This window comes from Pieris brassicae, chromosome 8, assembly GCF_905147105.1.
Source record: "Pieris brassicae chromosome 8, ilPieBrab1.1, whole genome shotgun sequence".
NCBI lineage: Eukaryota > Metazoa > Arthropoda > Insecta > Lepidoptera > Pieridae > Pieris > Pieris brassicae.
This window is the reverse complement of record NC_059672.1, coordinates 11336730-11361761: the sequence shown is the minus strand read 5'-3', so window position 1 is coordinate 11361761 and position 25032 is coordinate 11336730. Positions and strand designations below refer to the sequence as shown.

At 33.2% G+C, this 25032-nt stretch overlaps 1 protein-coding gene across 2 annotated transcripts in view; it reads right to left on the bottom strand.

The window, feature by feature from the left end:
- Positions 1-309: 309 nt before the first annotated feature.
- Positions 310-25032, bottom strand: part of LOC123713073 (membralin) — a 92631-nt gene continuing 67908 nt past the window's right edge. For both annotated transcript variants that reach the window (XM_045666565.1, XM_045666566.1), the window contains exons 10-11: positions 8151-8250; positions 310-2391 (exon numbers count right to left, since the gene is read on the bottom strand). In XM_045666565.1, coding sequence (XP_045522521.1) covers positions 1687-2391; positions 8151-8250 — 805 coding nt within the window. In that variant the 3' untranslated portion in view covers positions 310-1686. The remainder of the gene's footprint in view (positions 2392-8150; positions 8251-25032) is intronic.

The following is a 25032-nucleotide window of genomic DNA, read 5'->3' as shown; positions in this document are numbered from 1 at the left end:
TTATCAGCCTTCTCTCTTGGCAGACATGTGGCCATGTCATCGGTTTATGGATTTGGGTCATTGTTTCCTTACGATTTTACCATTACCGTAAGAGCGAGTGTTAGATACGCACATAGGAAGATAGAATCAAAAGTATCGAATCTACGACCTCAAGGATGACCTGACCTGAAGCCACTTGCCCACTGCTTTTAACATATTACGGTACTTATAGCCAGCAATGATGGTCTATGTCTTAATATATGTTTAACTTAACTATTATAATATGTATATAAATAATGTAAGACATTTGGAAAATATAAATAAACCAGATTCGAATGAAAATGAATTTTATTTCCTTCCCTCAATACAAAATAAATAAATGGGGGCCTTAGCACATTAATAAAAATACAATTGTATGAAAACTTATTTAATGCAGTAACTAATAACTAAATGAATGAACGCAATCTAATCGTAGATTATGAGAACATAATTTACAACAGTACCATGACATAAAACGCCTCAGCGCCTACAAAATCTGGCTTTATCAACTGATATACTGTATAACTGTATCTACTGATAAATACGAATAAAGTCAATGAATTTTTTAAATATGCACCTAGTGACCTACTGTTAAGACTTCATAAGGCGCATTCAAATGTAGTAATCAAATTTTTAAATTAACTAAAATCGAGATTGGTTTCTTAGTAATACTATTGTACAACAACAGATATATATGTATTACCAAATGTAATTAATTTAATTTATGTATTAAATACGCCATTTACTTTAAAGTCTAACCGTTGTAAGAAGTTATGGCAAATTGTCGGGGTACAACAAATCTAGTATTCAGTAGGCGCCGGATAACGCATCGTCAAGCGTTTTACTCGCAGCTACTGTTCCTATTTGACACAACAGAAACAATTAAGCATTAAAATCTATTTCCACTTGCTGTGTAGTCTTATACTACAATCACCTTTCCGATAACTCTTTACATCACCTTAATAAAAAAAATATCAAAAGGTCCATTTTCCAAAACGTCAACCAAAGAACTGTCAACTAGTTTAAAGATTTTAGTGGCATTTCCAATAACCAAGGTCTAGATCAAAATAATGCAACTATTTTCTCAACGTAATCGTAATCGTTACGTTTTGTCATATGGACCTAAGCAATGAGCAGTGTTGAGCTAAACATTTTTCAGACACATTTGTGATAATTGTTTTGGAAATTACTCTATTTATTCTAGATGATACATGTTTGAAATTAAATTTAATAAAAAAATGATGCAATAGCTCAATACCACTCAACGCTATCCAATGAATTCATAAAACCAAATGATTTACCAACTCTGACATTTCTAACCTATTGCTTTATCGTCACAATATTGCAAAACAAGTTTTGTTATTGAGAATTTTTGTTGAAATAAAGCTGCTTGTCACAAAAAAATAAGCAAACCTAATAGAATACATTAGGAATCCCTTTTATATTTCGAATTGTATTAATTTTCCATACTTCAACGTCATCCATCAGCAACAGCAACGTTGCGTTTGAATTTCAAAAATATGAATTGATAAAAAACGCATTTGCCAAATCAATGACAACTTAATCCATATCCCTAACTGCTATAAGTACCCTATTACTCTGCATGACTTTTTGTATCATAAGTGAAGTCGCTGTTAGCTAAATACGATTACAAAGCTTTGAATGATGCTAAATAAGATCGTCAGCCTCAGGCGAAGCTCTGGGAGCGACTCTTGCAGTTACATCCGGTATAACTGGGTCATTAGTTGCGGCCGCTTCTAATTTGCGTCGACGATCAAGAGTCAAACTCGGAGATTCTACGGAGCCAAAGTTTTCACATGGCTCATTAGAATCTGGAGTAACATTTTTAACATTATCCAAGAGACTTACACTATTTTCGTTGTGTATTATTTGAATGTCGCTATTAGATGTTTTTCTTTTGATTTCTTCTATCTTGATACCATCGTCACTAGTGCTAGATTTTTTAAACGTGTTTAATGGTGGATCAGAAGTGGCCACGGCTCTGTCTTCAGTATTACTTGATGGAGTGTTGGTACCCGCAGCGTTAGTGTCTGTTACGCTTTGGGAGAAAATAACATCTCCCGTATGAGTGGTATTAGTTTGCACTGTGGATACAGAGGGAGAGGTTTGGGTGGTAGACTGCACTGTGTTTTGCACAGTTTGGGTCGTAGATTGAGTAGTTGGGGGTGTCGCTTGAGTGCCGGTTCCTGGGGCATCGTGGTACGCAGTCCCGCTGGCCAGAGCCGCTATACTAGCCAAGCCCATCATCCCACCTAACGTGCCATGGTGGGTACGCAATAAAAGTTGCTGAAGTTGAGCCTGCTGTAGTATCACGGGCAGTTCATAGTGGTGGAAGAAGTATAACATGGAGTGCTGCGAACAAATTAAAAAAATGAATTAGTGAAAAGTTCACTTTGTTACTTAAGCGTAAGTCTAAATAAAACTCATACGTTGCCGAGACATTTAACAGAGTTGGTATACGCCCTATTTTACGTCTAAAAATTCTATTATTTTATATTTTTTTGTATTATTTGCATCTTTTTTTTTTCGGTCTGGTCTTTTACTTTTAATGTTTAAGTTATTTTCTCTTTGTCATTGTAATGTTTCCCTTTAAATGTTGTGCACACTTGTTATTGATGCACATGCATGTATCGTGGTATTATGTCATGTGTTTTCTGTAAGTGTTTGTATATGTTTCGTTAGTGTGCCTTTTAAAATAAAATAAAATAAAAAAATTCTACACTAAAATTAATATTTCACATACAACATTTATTTAACTATAAGAACATGGTTTACGTTTTCTTATGTCCATAATATTTTTTATATAGGAAGTAATTTTCAATCACTGTCATCATGAGACACCAGACACGTCTGTAGAAATAAACTCTTTTAGACAAATAGATGAATCGTGACAGTGCCGAGTGCTCGTTTATTTATTTGTGGGTCAAAGATCTCTCCCCAGCGTGGCCTGACCTAAGTTTTAATTAAGAAACTTGTGACCGCTTCACGTTAACTTTTATTTCAAATTATATTTTTTGATCTCTGTATTTTTGTCGCGTTTCATCGTAACAACTTCACACGAATACTTGGATCAATAAAATATCTTTATGTAACTAGCTATTTATAGCGGGTTCGTCCGCTTCAAACTTGAATTTTGTTTAAACGATTTTGCTATGAGCAAAAAACGAACCTATAAATGAACCAAATTGTCTGAGGTGGCATGAATCTATTTATTTATATAAATTAATTATGACAAGTTATTATACAAAGTTTATTCACAAAAGTCCATTGAATCTATATGCTTCGATCAAGTCTTATACTGATGAATTCCAGGCGATCCGTAGGAAAACAACGGCTTCATTTTACGCAAATTTCGAACCGGCAGAAGTACCTTGGATGGATTGGACTACCAAAAGACTTTCAAGACGGTCCAAATTTGTCGAGATTGTGAGACGAGTCTTTGAGTAGGCTCTCAAAAAGCAATTTTTAGGCTAACGTTAATAAAAACTATTCTTAAATAATGTTAGCATTCATTCGTTACAAAGTACAGCTGAACCACGCGTCAAAATCAATAGCTTTGTCAACACGCTTAATTAACATGACCTCCGAAATCTGCCCGTTGTATCAACGTAGCAAATATAAAAAAGGATCAAACGTTTAAAAGGTATTTAATGGACAGAAATCGTGCCCTTTATGCGTCCATTAAAACGGCCTTTGAGATTTACATCAACCCCTGTTAGATACATTAATAAAAGATTTTTAAATCCTACGATTATGAAAGATGGTGCGATAATTCCTAAACCGATTTCTTGTTTGAACTTTCTTAGATATCTCTAACAGTTATGTATATATAATATTTTTCAACACATTTATATTTACCACATCTTTGATATTATATTTTCACGGAAGCTTTTGTTTGTAGGGTAAAACGCTAACTAGCGTTTCCGTAAAATATTAGGGTGAATGTAAACAAAAATGATGAAACGTTTTGTTTGATTGGGATTGGTCAACTACTATATTACCTATAGGACTTTTAACATTACACATTACAATTACAAAACAATAGTTATTTCGGTAGGACTACTATTCTATAACAGAAAGAACACGTCACACTATTTTTACAATTTAATATTCAACATAACAAAATCGTTTTCATTAATTCAAGGAATCCGTTAATTTATACAAAAACAAATTTATTTTGTCTTTGGAAACAATGCTCTTGCCACTCATGGAAATATACGTAAAACATTTAGACACTAGAATATCCAATATGAGAGAGTTAAGAATATATATAATTTCAAATCTAAACAACAGTTCATCTTAGCTACAAAATATATAATACGTGATTAGTTTACTGATCTCAAGTCATCAAAGACCAATGAAAGATGTTTTTAGCATACAATTAGATTTATTTGTTTTCTAAAGTCACCGTTAAGGCACCCTCAGGACTTGGAATCTTTAACATATTTTTAAACTGCTCAATAAGTTACGCATAACCAAATATTAACGCCCCAAATTCGCGAATCAATCTTTTCTAAATCTCTATCATAATCGGTTCACTGGTGATAAGATAAAGGGAACACATATATACTATAGGATCATACACGATAAGCCGCTGAAAATGTTTGTTTAAAGTTTAACAGCAATTTGTGGTAATTTTAGAAGATTAGGAACAAACCTAAATGTTGACTTAGGACCTCAACCGAAAACTACTCAACTTCTACTAAACATTTAGTTTCATTAACAGTGAAATAATGCATTTCCTAAAAGTCATTGTCTTATATTGAAAAAAGTTTTGAGCACTTAATCTTGTCTTGCTACAACTACATGTATATTAAGTAAAGAAAAATACTAAAAACGACATTTGAATTTTCCAATAAAACTGTACGTAGCTGGAAAATATTTTGTATCTCATTGTCCTGTAGAAATAAAAAAAATCATTTATGCCTTCAGAAATTTGTCGCGCAGCTGTAGTATCTGATCTGTTTGGTCTGTTTTAAAAATTCTGTGTTCACTATTGACACAAATATATGTGATACGAAGTTCACCAGGTCATCATCTAGATGATAGGCTAGATAATACGTCAACATAGGTAAATTAATGGCTACTACCGTTAATTTCAAATACAAATAGCAAAAAAACAAATCCCTATATTTTACTACGCATTAAATTGCTGAATTAGCCTACTACTACTAGTTATAAAGTTCTATGATTTATACACTGCATACGAGATAAGGAATGTTTTAAATTTTTAAAATATGAATTTAACATTCGTACTAAAAACTGAAAATTAACTTAGAATATTCAGGGATTCAATAAAGCTTGTCGACTTTAAAATACAGCGAGCAAGTTGAAAGCAAATTTTATGATGCCTGTCGCGTCGCCGGCCCGGAGCGAGACCTCATGAAATATGATTTTTATTAATAAGTTGACACGCTCGATGATTATAAGATAAGCCCCCACTTTGCATTCCGTAGAGCCTTCTTGTTTTTCGACGTCTCCCCGCTGTAATCCGACAGAGCCTCTCAGCCTCCGAGCGCTTTACAAAATTTACACTCAAATTATTATAGTATATTTATTTATGAAAAAAATTCAATCAATTATTATTTACTAAACATCCTACACATTTGTAACGATATATTAAAAGAGTGAACCGTTAGAAAATTCAACAACGTCCATTCCTTATTATGCTTTGCTATTTAATGACCTAATTAGTTCAATGTTATTAGATGAGTTATTTAAAAATAAGCGACATGCATTCTTCTAAGATAAAAAACTAAAAAGATATCAACATAATGTACCCAGACAGGTTTTCTAAATAGTTATTTTTAAGGAAAACTATATTTGGTACTATTATTATAAATCGAAATTTGTATACGCAGCGTTCAAAGGTTGCCACGTTTACATGAATTATTTACAAAATATATTTTAAGTTATTTGCAATTATTCGGTAAAAGTCCAGCCGTGAGAACAGGGCGCTAATTTACTATAAAATTATTCGTGACTAAACCAGCTTAGTCTGGAATAGAGAAATTCGTGGATTAGTCGAGCATTTAGTAAATTTTCCTTTAAAATGAATACAATATCTGTCACACGCACGCCCGGGGGAAGGACACGACGAGCCTTGGGGTTCGGATAAAATATAGAAACCGGTCATAAAATTACGCCATTTAACAGTGGCAATTATATTTGTGTACGGACATTTATTAATACTTACCATGTTCAATATTCAACCCTTTCTGAACGTGCATTAAATTTACAATTATGCAAATATATTACATAAATGATTGTCATGTGATTTAGTCCGCTAAATAATATGACATTCAGTCCACCGATTTTTTGTAATTCTCTAACATTACAAAAATTAGTTTCATTTTTTCCTATTAATATGCTTTTCGCTGAATGTTTCCAGTTGGGTAAGCCAGTTACTTAATAAAATTTTCATGGTCTTAATGCATCTTTTATTAAGATAAAAATGCCACGTGTAAGATTTATATCGTTATTATTAGTCCCATGTAGACCGGATATTGATGAGCAGCTAGACCAAGCCAAGTCTACATCCGGGACCAAACGTAACGTTATACTCTCCAATCACTTCCTGCCTATAATGATCTGTTATAATTGTTACAAGCTTTAAATAGATATAATAACTTTAATTAATTGGATAGATATTAATTACCTATGTCGCCGTACGTATTGAAATATTTATATTTACGGATGAATGCATGTATAATAAATATTTTTTAATGATACTGTCGAGTTTGTATTCGGCACACACATACGTATCTATTATAGATACATATATAGGTATGTCACTTGAGATTCCTAATGAGAAACAATTTACAATTAATATTACAATCTGTCTCGTAATATTGTAATGAAAAAATATTTGTATTACTAGTGCTCAAAATTTAACGCATTATTTTCGATAGTTTATAAAATTGATTAATTGTTAGTTTGATACCTAACAATATCGCAAATATATCATTATGTAAAGGTATTGATAATTTTAGGGTAAATATTTGTTTCCTATATTATTTTGATATTTTTTATTGAATTGGCTTAGCTAATTTGGAAAATTTTATTTTTAAATTCAGAACTTTGGTTTGCCTACCTAAAAAGTAATAAAAAACAATAATAGAATGTGTAACTTTACTTGACATGGTCAACGACTATCTCACTCGTATCTCAAAACAAATATTATAAAATTATATAATTTTATTAACCATCTAAAACATTAATAAAGACCGCTGTATGTTATTAATATTGCATCACAAAGCTAATATCGTGATAAGCAAACAGTTTATCAACAAGTAGATGCAGCTTGGGCGCCCGCGGGTCGGCACTGACCGACATCAAAGTGGTCAGGGCAAATACATCTCATATTTGTGTTTCTACGTAATATAATACTAATGATTTCAATAGGCAAATAATATTATAAAATAATTGGATTTTTTGGTTGGTGCGAGTGTGCACGTTCGGTAGAATTGTCCGTGCAAGTGCACAGATTATTAAGACATAAATTAAAGGAAAAATTATTCATAATATAAAATGTCTTCAAAACGCAACGAATAAATGGTACTATTGTACCTTTTATTAAAGAGCATTTCTTTATGAGTGTATCTTATGTCGGAGGTCTCAAATTATATTTTTTTACAATTTTTTCTTTACATGTGAAAATTAAAAATAGAGATAGGTGAGCAGTGTTGGCCTAGTGGCTTCAGCGTGTGACTCTCATTCCTAAGGTCTACGACCTACGGGTTCGATCCCCTGCTGTGCACCAATGGACTTTCTTTCTATATGCGCATTTAACATTCGCTCGAACGGTGAAGGGAAACATCGCACGGAAACCGGCATGCCTTAGACCCAAAAAAGTCGACGGCATGCTTCAGGCACAGAAGGCTCATCACCTACTTGACTATTAGATTAACAAATGATCATGAAACAGATACAGAAATCTGAGGGCCAGACCTAAAAATGTTGTAGCGCCATTGATTTATTTAGTTTAGTGCAAATAACTAGAAATACTGTTCTGAGCAAGAAATTCTTACATTTGAAGTTTGTTATAACAGTTTATACGTCATACGGGCTAACCACGGTGGTAATATACCTCGAGTAAAGAAAAAAAATACCTGTATAAAGAGCCATGAAGTAACCAGTGCCAAGCTACTGTACTGCCCGTTGAACCGATAGTGGTATGCGTAGAACGAGAAGTGATATAGATAGAAGAATCTGTGGAGAAAGAACACATTTTAAATTATATAATATTAGAGATATGTATCATTGAATTGAAGGTTATAATGGTTGATATCGCAAATGATTTCATGGGTTTACGACCTGTAGCTCGAGCTATTTATTTGAATGTAATATTAGCTTTAATATGAGCTTCTTTATCTTGAATGATGTAAAGTCTAAAATATTATACGTATATATCAAGATATTTTCATCTGTGTCAGAAGATACTAATCGTAATCCCATTGATTTCGCCAGAGGGTATTTTTTTAACGATATAGTTTCCTAGTACTAATAGATAACTTTCTACATAGATTCCATCATTTAAAATTATTTCGCTTCAGAAGTCATCGTTATTTCTTGCTATACTAATATGTGAATTAATGGTTATATAACTATATGGTTCCTGCGCAGTACAAAACGTTATTACCAGTTTTGTATTACAGTAATGACCAAGGTATATATTTCTTTTAATTGTTATCCGTAATCCAACAGGTAGTCGACGATATTGTACAAACATTTATTGTTTTTTCCTTAAAGATATTACGTTTATTGTTCACAAACAAATGATACTAGACAATGTTTAACAAGCACACAATGTTTCAATATTCCAAGTCAACAATATCTTGTCCTGGTTATAAAATTCAATATTATAATGTATGTGGAAATCTTGTAGTATGACATGACTTGTGGGTGGGTGGGCCGAGGCCCCACCCTCTTACAAGAAGCAAGCTAGTATATAGAACTGAATGGACATGTATTACAGAATCTATAATATACATAGTTAAATTAGTAAAATTTTGCGTTCCACAAAGGTCAATAATCACGTTAAAAATCTGGTTTATTGTTAAAATTAACTAGTTATTTAAAATAATAAATTCTAAATTTCTCATGAAAGTTGTACATAATGTTGATGAATTGCAAATGTCAAAATTTAATTAAATTATTCATAATGCCCAATATGTAATTACGTCAAAAACCCAAAACAGAAAGCATTGTTTGTGCCTTTAAAAACCTTATATCGAATATAAATGTAAAAATTTACAATAAAATAAAAGGTATGTTATAATTTTAAGTGCATACGTTTATACAGTATAGCGATTCAGCTGACTCAAGCAACGCCTTTTCGCTGCCGATTCACTGAAATTCCAAAGCCAATCGCGGTGTCTCGTATATTTCTCGCGTCTGCCATTAGGTTCGTTATCTCCTTATTTCGGTGGATAAATTCTCAACGCCGAGAAGCGGAAAAGGGGAAATGTCACCTCGTTATAAAAGGCTGCAATTTTATTTGAAATCGATATTCACAATAAATATTTATTTTGCGCTTTTGAAGCTTTTGAAATTTTCTTTGAACATGTGCCTTATAAGTAGCATTTAATTGGGGATTTAAATATGAGGTGTCTTGTAGCTCCTTAGCGCCTCGTTCGCTAAAGAGCTACTTGATACTCATATGATACATGTTACTTTGTGATTTATATATATTTTATTGAAATATTTCTCGTAATATCATTGCTAATTGGTCATTATTAAATAAAAATTAAACCACTTATTTATTAATAATTTTTTTGATATAACTGTTTTAACTTCATCAGTGTCGTATTTTAAAAACAGAATTATAAGTACTTATAGATCTAGCAATAAATTAGCCAATCAAATAAACAATATATAAATGGTAGCCGATACTAGTGCCGTTGCTCCAACATACATATTTAATTAAAATAGAAACTATTAGCAATAATTAATTTCAGACACCCTAACAGGCGTATACCTTCAGGTGTAGAACCTACGTCTAGAAAAAGCGAATAAACATGTTATAACAATTCTAGAATGATTCAATAAAATTATTTCTAATGTATTATTGTTTAATGGTATATCTGAAGAATGGGGCAACTCAAAGAAGTCTTCATTACTTCCTTTTGTATTAATACTAAACGAAACTCCAAGTCTATTAATCTCGTAAAACATTTAATTAAGAGATGCCTCATACAAAATTCCCATATCGTATGAATAGTAAATTCGTACTGAATAGTTAGTAATTAAGGGCATTACGCGAGAGTAACAATGCACTCATATTGGCATTCTGAAAGTCTCCCGATAATAATTCCACACAGACGATAATCATATTGCAAGTTTGATACGATGAATTCAAATGTAAACACGAGAAACACTCCAATTAGCTCCGAATTAAGCTCCCATTTCTCACAAACACCAACCTACCTTCCAACAAGCGAGGTACTAATACATCTTAAAATAACTTTAATATTACAAGTACTCACTTGAAATATATAAATTAACAATGTAATTTATCCGTGTGGCCGACAGCAAGTAGGCCTTCTTTGACTTCAAAGCGAAATATGTAATACAACAAAACATGAATTGTATGATTATACGTTTGTTTGGTAATATTCTCATAGTGTTGAAAATACCGTCAAACAAAGGAACAGTCGAAACCTAAACTAACTTTGAAAAATACACAAAACAAATAAAGACAACAAGTGTACTCGTAGTTCTTAAGGAACAATTTCACGGACAAATCGCTTTAAGAATAATTTAGTTTATGCAGTGTTATTCGTATAAAGAATATATAGTAGATGATTTGCTCGTATCTAAAGAGACAGATCTTAAAACTTAAATTTGATAGACACTGATGATACGCGCAGATATTCAAAATACCAGCTTTTTCTATAGAAATGCCGTAAAACAGCCTGTTTATATGACATACAAAGCTACAGGTGTCAACGATCGATGGAACGATGATAGGGAAGAAAAGGGTAAATTCTGCATTTCAACTATTAATTAGTTGAAATCAATAAGAACAAAATAAAATTGTGCTTTCATTTTATCGAGACCAGAGGACTTTGAAAGGGACACATAAAACGATATCGAAATAATATACTTTGTGAATTTGTTAAGGTTAGTTCGATATTCTGTGCAATCATATCTTCAATTTTGTATATATCAAGATTACTTGAACACTCAATTTCATACCCTATTTGACCTGATAAACTAATCATAAGTTCTTTTTACCAAAGTAAAAATGAAATATATAAAAATACTGTCTTACTACGGAAATAATACTCTTACAGGTAAAGCTGACCAAGCAGATCGAGCGACATCAAACGAAACATACGAGTAAGAACTGTTTTCTTAAATTTATTCCGTAGTCCAATATTTATTGGCGTAAAATGTAACGTGAATAGGATTATTCAAATGGCACATCCATCCACTTCTTATCTCTTATATAATAATTTTAGAGCATTTAGATTATATTAAAATGTAAACAACAAAAATAGAGGATGCTAAATTTATGGCCTTATTGCTTACGATTTAGACAGGTTTTTAATTAAAAGGCAATGTTAATTAATTTTATTGATATAAATTATTAATTAAACATAATTAAATAATTAATTCTTATAGTGCCATCTCTTTTCGAAGGTTGGCGATCATCATGGCTACTTAAATTCTGGATGACAATAACTTCTTTTTTTATAGAACATGGACACTCAATGCCACAGGGCTCGCGAGTGCGTTGCCGGCCTTTTAAGAATTGGTACGCTCTTTTCTTGAAGAAACTTCGACCAAACCATTGTCTAAGATTCTTCAACCAAGACGAGCGCCTGCGGCCAGATCTCATTCTACCTACTACCTGTGCCTTGTATGATTAGTCGAAGGAACTCGAATATTTTGGTGTTACATGTTCGAAATACTCAAGTTTCCATAACCGTCATAAGCGCTTCTTAGTTCTTCGGCATTCTGTCTGTACATATCGATGCGGTCTGTTCATGGTGTTTTAATCAACCGTCTATAAACCCAGATCGCAAACGCTTCCAGTTTTATGGACATAGCCTCTGTCAGCGTCTAAGATTCTATGCCGTAGATCAGCACAGAGAAGAGTGAGAAGAGCTTTTAATTGAGAATTTAAGCGCCTCTTACAAAGTACTTTTTTAGTTTCGAAAACGCACCCTTTTAGTCAATCACTGTGGTATAGATATTAGATATAGATATTATATTTTCAATATACACGTTTAAAGGCCTAATTGTTGAGGTGTATAAGTTGCATGAAAAGCTCCCGTGTTTGGCTTATTGTCGTGTATTTTAACGTAATTAAAAAAAAAGTAAAAACAAATATCAGAGACAAGTAGAAGTAATAAGCGTATCAATTTACTTTTACTTATTTACTCAATGTATTTAACAAAAACAATGGCGCCAGGTGATCAGCCTTATGAACCAGACACACAAGCGACGACTTTTTGGGTCTAAGGCAAGACGGTTTCCTTACGATGTTTTCCTTCACCGTACGAGTAGTAAATGTTCAAATAGATCCAATCCATTGGTACATAGCTGGCGCCACGTATTCAGCGAGATACTTTCATTAACATCCTTACAAATATCTTAAAAAAAACGCAAAGCAAATAAGATTCCTTTAATCGTATTCTTACGTCATCAGTGTAATGAATATAAAATTTTGACGGCCGTATGAAATATCAAAAGGCCTATTTACAATTTTCCTTATTAGATGAAAATTATTCAGGAGCGGTATAGGAGGGGCGAAACTGAATCTTGTTGAACTAACTCAGTGCGAAATCACTTTCGCCCGCCCTTTGATCTCGACTGTTCCAAAGGAATGTTATTCAGTAAAAACATGCAAATTCGATAAGTATAACACAATATTACGCGCAGCTGCCGTCTCGACGCTCCATACAATACATGGAGAACACTGGTTTAAATATTATCTAATACGGCGCGGTTCCGATCGCTACACGGGTTTACGTTAAGACTCAGCTCTTTTTGAATATTAGAATAGCTACGACGGCTAATGGATTTGAGACGCTGGGACGATTACTGCTCAATCTGGTTACATGTTCCTTTTACTCGTTTTAATATTGTATAAGACTTTAACATCACTTATACGCGTCGACTTTTAAACGATTAAGGTTGCTTGTAACTTATATTCATACCGCCCTACGGCATTTAATTGATTAAATATGCATTATAACACTGGAATAATTGCATAACTTGTTTCTATCTTCTTTTCTGGTTTTTGGGATGTGTGTTTATTTTTGCCTTGTCGACGCTACAAATAAATAATTGTACTTTAAATTTGTAACTTATCTAACAAATGGTATTTCATGTTGTTCATTATATGTTTTAAAATTTGATTTTCAAAGTAGATACAGAGGTCATCATTTCATTCATAGTATACATAGCCAAAAAGCAACTGTATCGCCCTAATATCGTGATATGAATAAATAATCATTATGTAAAGATACTAAACTAAATGGTTAATTGTCTTTTCGCCTTAATGAAGGGATAATACAATTATTGTACAAAACTATGGCACAGAATGACGGTCCGGATACGGGCTCCGCGGGCACTACGAGCGACCGCAGGAATGCGCCAAGCCTGCGCCTAACGAAATGAAATTCCGTCGACATTCCGCGCAGCTGTCACACCGCGAGCTACTCGACACACCGCATGTAAATGACATATACATTTCCTATTGTATCAGGCTATTAACACCAGCATTGAATTACAACCTTAACCTAAGAATGTATAGTGTCCAGATAGCATAAGATTTAATTCAATTGAGCACCAATAAAGATAGTATTGTCTTTGGTTAACATAGCTTTTACCCATTGAAAGAGGAAGCAGAAATGACTAGAGGACACCGTGAGTCATTTCTGCAAAAACCCGTCATCTTTTAGTCGATACCAACTCCGGGGAAATAAACACAGATAACACAACTTTCTCTACAGCTGTGATACTTTTGACATTCAACACCTTTTGTCTTCAGTCACCATGACCACGCACGCAGTAAAGCACGCGAAATTTAAAATTTTGTAAATAATTATAAGTTAATATATAATATTAAGAAAATACAAATAGCTTTAATCCGGTTAAAATATTGTTTTCTACCAATAAAGATGCAGAGGCGCGCTACGAAGCCAAGTATTTGATATGTTCAATTTCTTCTAAACATTTGCGTTTAGTCTAATGTTTTATGGAAAAACTTTATTGCTATTACTATTAACTTATTAAAGCAATCCTAAAAAAATGTAGACCTCTGCCTCAAACATGACATGTATGATATTTCTTCACTGACATTAATATTTATTATTGTTCAATTATTAATAACACGCGGCTAAAAAGAATGTCTAAATTCTATAGCACATATATATATTTAAACAATATACATAACAACTATAACCAAATTTTATTATATGACTCCGTGTGGTAAAATGTCAAAAACGTATGCATTTTAAAATTCATTGATCCCGCTAAGTCTTGACTCTTGCCCTAAGATACAAATGAAACTTCAAATTAGCTTAGCCGAGTATAAAGCCCAATAAATCCAAGAGCTAGTTTGGAAGACAATCGGAAATAGATCGAATAGTTTTCGTATGCCGATGTAAATATTCCGGGAGGCAGTGTCGACGCTAATCTAGGAGCAACTTGACATCGCACCCGACAAGTGCGGTTTAACGGACTAACTCGCTTCCCCTAAGTTTAACGCCGAAAATGATAATATCCGTACATCGACATTGTCTATGTTAACACAGCGAATAGAATATTATCACAATAATTACCACGTCAGCTCTACTAATAGTATGATAATTATTATATAGTATTGTCTTTTGTTAACATAGCTTTTACATATTGAAAAAAAACACAAGTTATAATAATACATAGCTTCAATCCGGTAAAAAAGTGTTGATAATTGTATTGTCTTTTGTTAAAATAGCTTTTGATTAAAGCTATAAGTTTTAAAAATAATACATAGCTTTAATCCGTTCAAAAAGTGTTTTTCTTAGTGTTGATAATTATTAAATCTACGATTGAATGAATATATACAGTATTTACAATTTTCTTAATGTACATAGTAATTATAGAAATAATTAAAAATTAATAAAAAGAAAATTGAAACAAATTTAAAAAATTTAGACCCCGTGGCAGTGCAACCTTTAACGCTGGCAGCATTTTCACGCTGTATTGCGATACTTATACATAAGCGAGGAAAGCACCAGCTCTAGATCACCGGTACTATCTATCAGGCGCCAACTTAAATCTTTAATTACCGCCTGTACACTTGAACCTCACGTCCCAAGAGACTCTACTCCAAAGGGAACAAAATCGAAGTTGGAGGAGGACTTATAATGAAGCCTTATTCATCATCAGCGTTCACAATTTGACGTAATAGGAACAGCAATTAGACTGGTAACGTTTTTAAGAATGAGGTAAGCGTAGAAATATTACACTTCCCAAAACCAACAACTACACGTAAGCAAAACTGACTATTTAAATATTAATTCATTCATTGTGAAACTAATGGTGACAACGGGTGATTTAGATTCTAATAATATCAAATTATTATAAACCTGTTCAAATTTAGTATGTCAGAGACTCCTATTCGAATAAATAAAAATGTGTAACAAAAAATTTCTTTCATGCATTATTCCATTTTATAATGTTATATATATGTCACTGGCCTTAATTATTTTAATACGTTCGACGTCGTGGTGAACTTTGTTGTGTGTTTCCACCACACCAACTTCTTTTCTGTTTAAGATTATGTAAACAATAAATAAATGTATTATGCTTAATACCGAATGAAGCCGAGGCGAAACTGTAATTAATCTTAGTAGAAATATGTCTTTCACATGTTCTTACACTCTCCTATTATATTAATAATTGTTTAGTATATTTTTAATTTTTAGTATAAATTTTCCCTACTTTTTAAGACCTTATGTCGATCGAGAAGTAATGGAGGCCTGATGACCTGTAACACAGGTATTCTTACCTTTAGCAGGCATCAGTCTCACACAAACAAGCATTTTCCTCAATAGCAGAAAGAAAATGATTTATTTATAATAATAAATACCTGTAAGTTGTTTGTGTACGAAGTTTTTGTGAGAAAAATAAATAAAGATTATTATTATTCTCAAACATATAAAACATTATATTGTCTTTGGTAAGAGTCTCGCTGCTGGAAAACATTCGAAACGTCGACATATGTAAATGAGGAAATATATTTGCAATCATTGTCTTTTAAAGATCTTTTATTCAGGCACAACTTCCATAATAAAACTGATTTAAATCAAACTGAAACCTTGCAAAATGTATCATGTGCGTATTAATAACCATTGAAGGGGTGTTCCGTGCTAATTGTGAAACTAATTCCCAAGTGAAACCCGCAAAACGAGAAGTCCTATCAACGCTATGTTTCAACAGAAGTCGAAAGAGCAAAGGCGTGACCTCGCGCCTGACTTGTCAAAAGGCAGCCTTATAGTGTAAAGATTCCTAACCTTACCCCCATTCCCGTGTTTGGAAGTTGTACGTTTAATCGCTTCTCGATACCAGTTTGTAATTATACCGTAAGTTTTCAGTTTATGTACATGCAAGTTCGCAACTTTATTAAGTTAAAATTTTATGTAATTTAAAAAACAAAAACTGTATCATTATTACAATATTAATAGTATTTAGTAACTATGTAAAGTATTATAGAATTTTCTGGCAAGGAAAATACAAGTAAATCCCTTTGATTTACTTACTTACTACTTAAGAGTACTTTTTTGGTAAAAACAAAAAAAAACAGTGGCGCTACAACCTCTTTTATTCATTTTTTTTAATCTAATAGGCAGCCTCCTGTGCCTGACACACGCAGTCGACTTTTTTGGGTCTAAGACAAGCCGGTTTCCTCACGATGTTTTCCTTCGCCGTTCGAACGAATGTTGAACGGATGTTGCGAAATGCGCACATAGAAAGATTCAGAAGAAGTGCATTGGCGCACTGCCGGGTATCGAACCTACAACCTCAAGGATGAGAGTCACTCGCTGAAACCATTAGGCCAACACTGCTTATTGATAACCAAAGTAAACAAACATTATTTAGTGTAAAGTCCTAATCTGTTTCATGTTCTAGTGAAGTGCCTAGCCATTATCAAGTTGATCATGCACACACGAAGGCGTCCATAATTCCTCTTAAAACGTCTTATAAGCTTGTCAACATCAAAAATGCAAAACATCTTGTTATAAGTACGAAAGAACCTTAAAAAGGAATGCATTAATTTGCCCATAAAGGTGAGGACACAAAACGATTATCACAGAAATAAAAAATGCGTATAAACACGCGATCCTGCTGTATATTTCAATGAAGTAACGAAATTAATAATTGAAAATGCGAAATCATTTGTGTCAATTATAAGTTTAAATTACACGTGTTATATGTGAAAAAATATTTTTTTAAAAAATCATTATCGTTATCCTTTATGATAACTATTATGGCAAAACAGCGTAACCTATATGAAGGAAGTAATATAAATAAACCTGACTTATTAGTTAAGTAGCCTCTCACCCTTAGTTCTGTGCAAGAACGTTGTTTTTGTAAAGGTTTTCAATAACGAAAAATATTTGTTTTGACTGGACATAAAAGCAATATTATCCTATAATGTCAGAAATGACCAAACTATAAACATATATAACTGAATATTCTCACTGAATAAATTCAAAAGTCTCGTTAAAAGTAAATAATCAATAAAGCCTTTAAAGTTTTTTTTTAACAATTGGTATGACTTAAAACTTGGCGATTAAAAATAGTGGCGGTAAGTTTCTGTCCAGTTCTTGTCCGCTCTACGCCCTTGACTTGCGAACTGGTAGTAAATGTAAATTTAGAATCAATTTAACATTTTTTCTATTGACGTTGGTTACTATATGAATAAAGTCATTTTGAATTTGAATATGTAGCCTTCAGGTTTTACTTAAACAAAAGTGATTGATCAGATACTTGTACACTAAATTGCAAGTATTATGATTACAATAGCAAAGGAAGATGGCCAATGAAATCTGTTCAAACCACTATGTACAAATTATACAAATACGAGAAATAAATATATCTTAGTGTTTTTAAACTGTCGTATTTAATGTTCTACTGTAATACACGTACACGTACGATTCAAAAACCACAAACATCGAAAATTCCATTCAACCCAATCTGTTATAACCATGTTATTTTTCAGTTTCGTTACGGCTCAACGCCGGTGGCGAAATAATATTTGTTCTGACTGTATAAAAATACTAACGATCTTCAATTCAATCTAAGAATAAATTCTAAAAATTTCAACAAAAATGTGACGCCAGCGTTTTCTTTGGTAAGTCACGCGCCCTTTGAGTTGATAAACGTTTCTGGAGTCCTTTCTTTGGAACATTTATGGTTTCAATTGTTTATATATAACATAGCATGTCGTTGCGAAGCAAAAGACAACTAAAGATAAAGTTTTAAGTTTCATTATACTATTTTATATAACATACATTCTCATCCACGTCACTGAGATAATTTTAATTAAAAAATTAAATTAAACGCTAAATATAGAGATATAACTCTATAAAAACAGGCGGGCAAACGAAGTCCTGAACACGTCCTTTTATTTATAAAACCATATGATTGTTTTCACTGCACTTGCCAATAATACCTTTTACCTAATGCGGAAGTTATCTAATATATAACAAAGCCTTCTAATATTTACCCTCTTAAATAAATAACTATTGGTTACTTTCACGTAAGCAAAAATGTGCGCATGATGTGTAACGGTCTGTCGTTCTGTTTATTTGTCCTGAGACGTGTTCGGGTGTTATTAAATTCCCGTTTTTCCCTAATCTCGTTGTCGACGCCCGCCGGGGCCTCATCGGAAATGGTATTATTTCCCGGAGCGGACATCGGATACCCCCTATCTCGTCTAAACTCTTGCTTGAAAAATTTCAGCTATTTCCGTGGCATCCGTTTTTTATTCAATGTTTTAACGAATTCAACGCGACGATGGTATTTCAAATATTTTGGAGTGCTTTGTATTTGATTTAATAATATTGGTATATTCGTCTTAAAGCGTCAAGTATTATTAGATAATAAAATAAATTTAAACGAGTGGTCTGTCTCAACGAATCGTAAATGTTACGAATGCTACAGTTTCATACAATACTATATGTAAAATCTTGTAGTAATAATAACAACGGTATATGCCGTTGTTATTATATTTTTAAATCCACTTTACAGCACCGTAAATTACAATCTGCTTACTTAGAATTTTTAACAGACATGAATTTTCAGTAATGAATTATAAGTCAGGCTTTAAAAGTCCTATAATTGGTTCATGGTTAGAAATGTCAAATGTGTACAAAATAGGTAATGCAAATATTTTAATCTCATTAGAGGTCGATTTAATGAAGAGCACTGGTATAAGCGAGCCGCTAATGATACCTAATGTATTTATTTATTTTCAATATTAAACCTATTGTGGAATTATTCCTGGCTTATTATTCCGTGCGGTTTTATAATATCCTCTTTCATCCTTATAAAAACCAATGTGAAATGATTACGAGACATAAGTCTACGTCTTTAAAACATAGAAAAGGAACATCGTATGTTAAATGTTACCATAAAATACCAACAAATTAAGTAAAACTAGAATATTATTTATTAATTAACACTTCGTTGCATTACAATACAAAAATTGGACATAATTAAATGAAAAGGCGGCTGGCCTTATCACTTTTAGGCAACTACTGTGACAAAAAATGTATTAAATTAGATAAGGTAAGCAAGAACTGCAAAAATACATATTTCATATTAAGGCAACAGGAACAAAAACAAACTTAAAGTAAAAAAGGATACATGAAAAATACAAAGTAAAAAGTGGAATCGCGATAATTTAAGATCACTCTCACTTCAGTTAGTAGTTAGTACGTAAGCTAGGGATACGATGTAGATAGGTAATGTCTGTAGAGAAGAAATTTAAAGGAAGATAGAGAAGGAGCTAAGCGAATAGGGACGAGAAGTGAATTCCATAGCCCAACTGCAGAGACCTTAAAGGAATCGCCAAGAACGGAGGAGTTATGAGATGGGATTTCAAGGGTATAGTTTTCGGTAGAGCGTAAGCTATAGTTATGGGCTCCCAAAAATTTGATCATTTTTGAGATAGGAAGGAGTTTTAGGGTTGAACAGGATGGAATATAGGAGAACATGAGCATCATGTCGCTGACGAATCGGTAACCAGCCTAGCCGCTTACGGAACGCAGAGATATGGTCGTACTTTCTTAGAACGAATATAAATCGGATATAGAAATTTTTAATAGTAGGAGGAAAAAATATCATATGAAGGTATATTTTGTTAAAATCGTTTGAAGCTGATACGACTCGCCACCTGTGAGGGCTTAAACACCAGAGTATACGCTCATTGTGAAACTTACTATTGTCGTATTGTCTGCTACTTAGTACTTTTATAAAACGTTTGTGGAATATTTATTTCTTTTATACAAAGCTTTTTAAAGGAAAATATTTTATGTTAATACATTTTTTAAACATGTGAATAGCTAGACATTCATAAAACTGATTTCTATCACTCCTCCTTGACTGTGCAAAGTATCCTACTTTGGAATTCCTTACCAATTGATTGACGAGCTCAGTCTCTAAATTTATTTAAAAATCTTTTTTTTTTTTAATTATTTTTCTTCTGCCTCGCCTCGTAATTAGCTACCACTTATATATATAAATTGTGAGTCAACTTGGCAGAGCTTTTACATGTCTGTTTATACATATTATTATTTATATTTTTCTTTGGATTTTATTTTATTTAATTTTAGTTACAGGTGCATGTTATTTTGAGTTTGTTTTTTTGTTAATTAATTATGCACTTGTACTTTACCCTCTGTAGATGTTTCTTTTTTTATACTCCCATATTAGGGTTGCCTGGAAGTAATCGCTTGTTAGCGATAAGGCCGCCTGTTGCCTAATAACTTATGTAACCTACTTACTTTTTCTTTGCATTTTAATTATGGTAACAAAGTATAAATATATATAAAAAATAGATTTATATATTGTTTATGGAACAAGGGGCAAACAGGCACGAGGCTCACCTGATGTTAAGTGATACGCATGGACACCCAATGCCAGAGGGCTCGTGAGTCCGTTGACGGTCTTTTCTTTTAGAAAATACAAAATTTAAGCATGCAACCGTGTAAGTCTGCGTTCGTATAATATTTCGCGACTCCATACAGATATGATGAAGAAGCATTGCCAACGTTGTACCACTTTGCCCCTATAGTGCTTTCGCTCGGGCATTGTTATTTCTTGGTGAGAGGTGAAATATTGCGGTGGCGCGTCGCTAGACAACTGCAGGAATATGATCTTTACAGGGACCACTTTAAAGAAGCGGAAAATATACAGTGCATTTTCGAAACTCAATGGCGCAAGGGAATATCCTCCTTATGTGTTAGTTGTGAAGCACAATATTTGTGTAATTTGTGGGACCCAGGTGCAAACGTTTGTGGCGTGAATCACGCTGCCTCTGAGACGCATATATCTTATAAATGTCATACGTTGCTCCTTTTGCACACTTAGTACATCATATGCGGTACTCTCATTAGTAAGTAATTACAACTTAGAACATATGCGCCGCTGCGTACTTCACTGATACGATTAGACGGATTAATGCTTGATTGTATGTGGCTGTAGAATTTTATATGAAGATTAATAATAGGTAACACTTTCTTCACCCAGCGCTTTTTCTCCTTCCGAAGCCCTTTCATCTTAAACCACTTCCTTAAAAACAAAATTATCACTAATATTAAAAAAAAACGCACATTACATACACAAAGTATATCTTGTCAACCCGTCCTATGTTGATACAGAAAATATTTTTAATATAAATCTGTGTTATGTATAAATTATAAAGTTAATATGTCAAAAGCGAGGGATGTCTGCCCACAACACAGGGAATCCTAGTGCACTTTATTTCTCAAATATCCTGCTATTGTGTATAATAAATAAAAGTATAGAGCATAGGTTACACATTATTACTTTCAACTTTTTCGAGATTCACAACATTTTAATTTCTCTAGTGTTTCGTCCTACAACTGCCCGCCTTGTTTACGGATAAAATAAAACTCCTTATTCGAATGAAAATCGATCCATACGCCTACAACACATACCTAAGTAAGCCGGTTGTCCTGGACAATGCGACGGTGACATGCTGCGAGGCTGAGCATAACAGTCCATTAAGTTCTCAGTGTCAAACACAATGGCACACAATGGCCGGCCACGTACAGGTAACCCGAACGTCTGCCATTTATTATATCAGCAAGACACATTATACGGCTAATTAAAACTGATTGGCGTGTTTTTTATGCGTGAAATTTTATCTCCGTTAATAAGCCAAAATAATAATGTTATATAAAATTGTACGAGATGTTTTGTTGGATAATATGTAAATAATAGCGAATAATACAAATAAATCTACTTGTAATTTTATAACATGGTACGGGAACGAATTACAGTATTAAAACTCATCGGATAGTTCGAAAATATCACTAACAATGTAACAAAAAGCCGAGTTTTGAGTGCAAAAATTATAACTTAAACCTTTGGTAACTGAATTAATTAAAATTAATTCTATTAGAAAACTACATAACATTACATTGGAAATTTAGCCAATTTCAGCCAAAAATTTAATAATAATACTGAAAAGTCACTTTAATTACTGTTAAAAAAAGTACATATGAAAAGGTTTGTTATTATACTCTTAATCTACGTTGTTATTTCTTAATGTTCTGCAGTATGGACCCCTTGTTAGGTCACCCTTTACCCAACATACAACTGGCAAGCATTCTTTCGTATCTTCAATAGATATCTTTCTTAAGCCTTCCGAGATTCACAAAATTTCCTCACCCATACAAGCCCATATATGCACAGCCGAAATTCAAAGGCACGAGCTCAGAGTTTTGAGTAGCAAAACCACTAGGCTCACACTGGGAACCACTCAATTCAATTCGGCTTCATCTCGTTCAAACATCTCTGGCAAACATATCAATTGCCGAAGTACGACACACCTCCGGACGTGTTTGCGCGGGCAAACACAAAGGGTGAAAACAAAAAATAGCTATACGCGGCCCGAATAAACACAATAAAAATAATAATTGGAATCACAGTACAGACGTCTGGGTTTCTTTTCTGTTTTTTGTTAAATTTACTAGATATTTCGTTATATACATATATTTTTTTAATATAATGAACAGCATTCTTAACGATCTTTTGAAAATCAATGCAAGATTTTTATGTTTGGTCAAACATTAAATACAACCTTTTTAGGTCTGGACCTAAGATTTCTGTATCTGTTTCACGAACATTTTTCAATCTGATAGGCAAGTAGATGATGTGCCTCCTGTAGTTGACACACGCTGTTCACGATGTTATCCTTCACCGTTCGAGCGAATGTTAAATGCGCACATAGACAGTGTGTTGATCCCCCGGCAACAGCCGGGATCGAACTTACGACATCACGGATGAGAGTCGCACGCTGAAACCACTAGGCCAACTCTGCTCCCGCTTACTTACACGCTGAAAACGGAAGAAATAGGAGGCACAGGAGTACAATCGCCGACTTATTTATAGTGGAAAAAACCAGCAAATTCCGATATTTGCACCAAAACTGAGGTTCACGTGTTACTTAATTTTGTGTTGCCTTAATTTTCCTGTTTGAAAACGTATAATAAGCTACATCAAAAGGCCTAAAACTCCCCTAAGATGAGAATCAAACACATAATCATGAGCATTTCAATTGGGATTGGGATGCAGTGACAAAGAGGCACTCGTTTGCGGACACCAACACACGTCGTAGCTATTAATCTCAGCAAATAAAATAAAAGATAATAATAGAAGACGGGGCGAGAAAAGATTGCCTTCGCTCTCAATGGGAAAACCGAGCCCTCCGTTGCGATACCATTATTAGTGAGTTAACTCAATTTGCGGCATATTGTTTGAGAGGAGCTTAATAACAGGCTAGAGGTTGGGCGCCGTCATGACTACCCTTGATCCATACGCGAATTATGTGTATATATCCGTGAAAACGTGTCAAACATCAATATGAGGAAGCTTGGTAATCGTTTCTTGTTTATAAAACGCAAAAATATATACTTTAATAAAGACATCTAGAGTTGCGACTAATAACATTTTAAAGTGAATTTCACGTCACATCTAATTTTTAAGTACCGGTTTAAAGTACCGGCGTATTTTGTTAATAAATATTTTTAAAGAATTTGTTCCGTATAAGTGGGTTATTATTTATAAACCTTTTTGTGGTGATAAAGAGAGAATATTACTACTTCGTCTTTTTCTGTCATTTGCGGATACAAGGTGATGAAAAGAGATATGCCAGTGATCAACACAATTTAATAATTTAGTTCTGATGCCTGCACGAAGGACTTAAGAATATGTCATTATTTTTGTATTTATTTTGTATGTTAATGTTCATAACTAAAAAACAACAAACTTTACTGTCTAGTCACTTAATAAACATGTTGATATCAGCTGTAAAAGGTCAGTAATAATATCAAAATAGGGTTTCTAGTGAGGGTAGGAAATAACAATTTTTCCGTGACATCCGGCACCCCGCCGAGCTGCCCCCGTCATTTGTCCTTTCCAGCGTTGCATAAAATATCCTTTCTTGAATGTAATATTAAATTGATACTTCACATGTCATCTTAATATTTAAAAAAAACGTCGGTAGTACATATGTATATGAATTAGTCACTTATATAAGTATGTGAATTAGTCAATTATATAAGTATATGAATGCTTCCTAGGATTTGTGTCAAGAAATACTAAAACAATAATCAAAAATGTCCGTTTCGCATCTTCTGTATTCATAAAGATTCGAGGAATGGACATCATAAAGTACTAATTTATTATTATTTATCAGTATTTGCAAATATTAACACATACATATTTAGAATAGTTTTA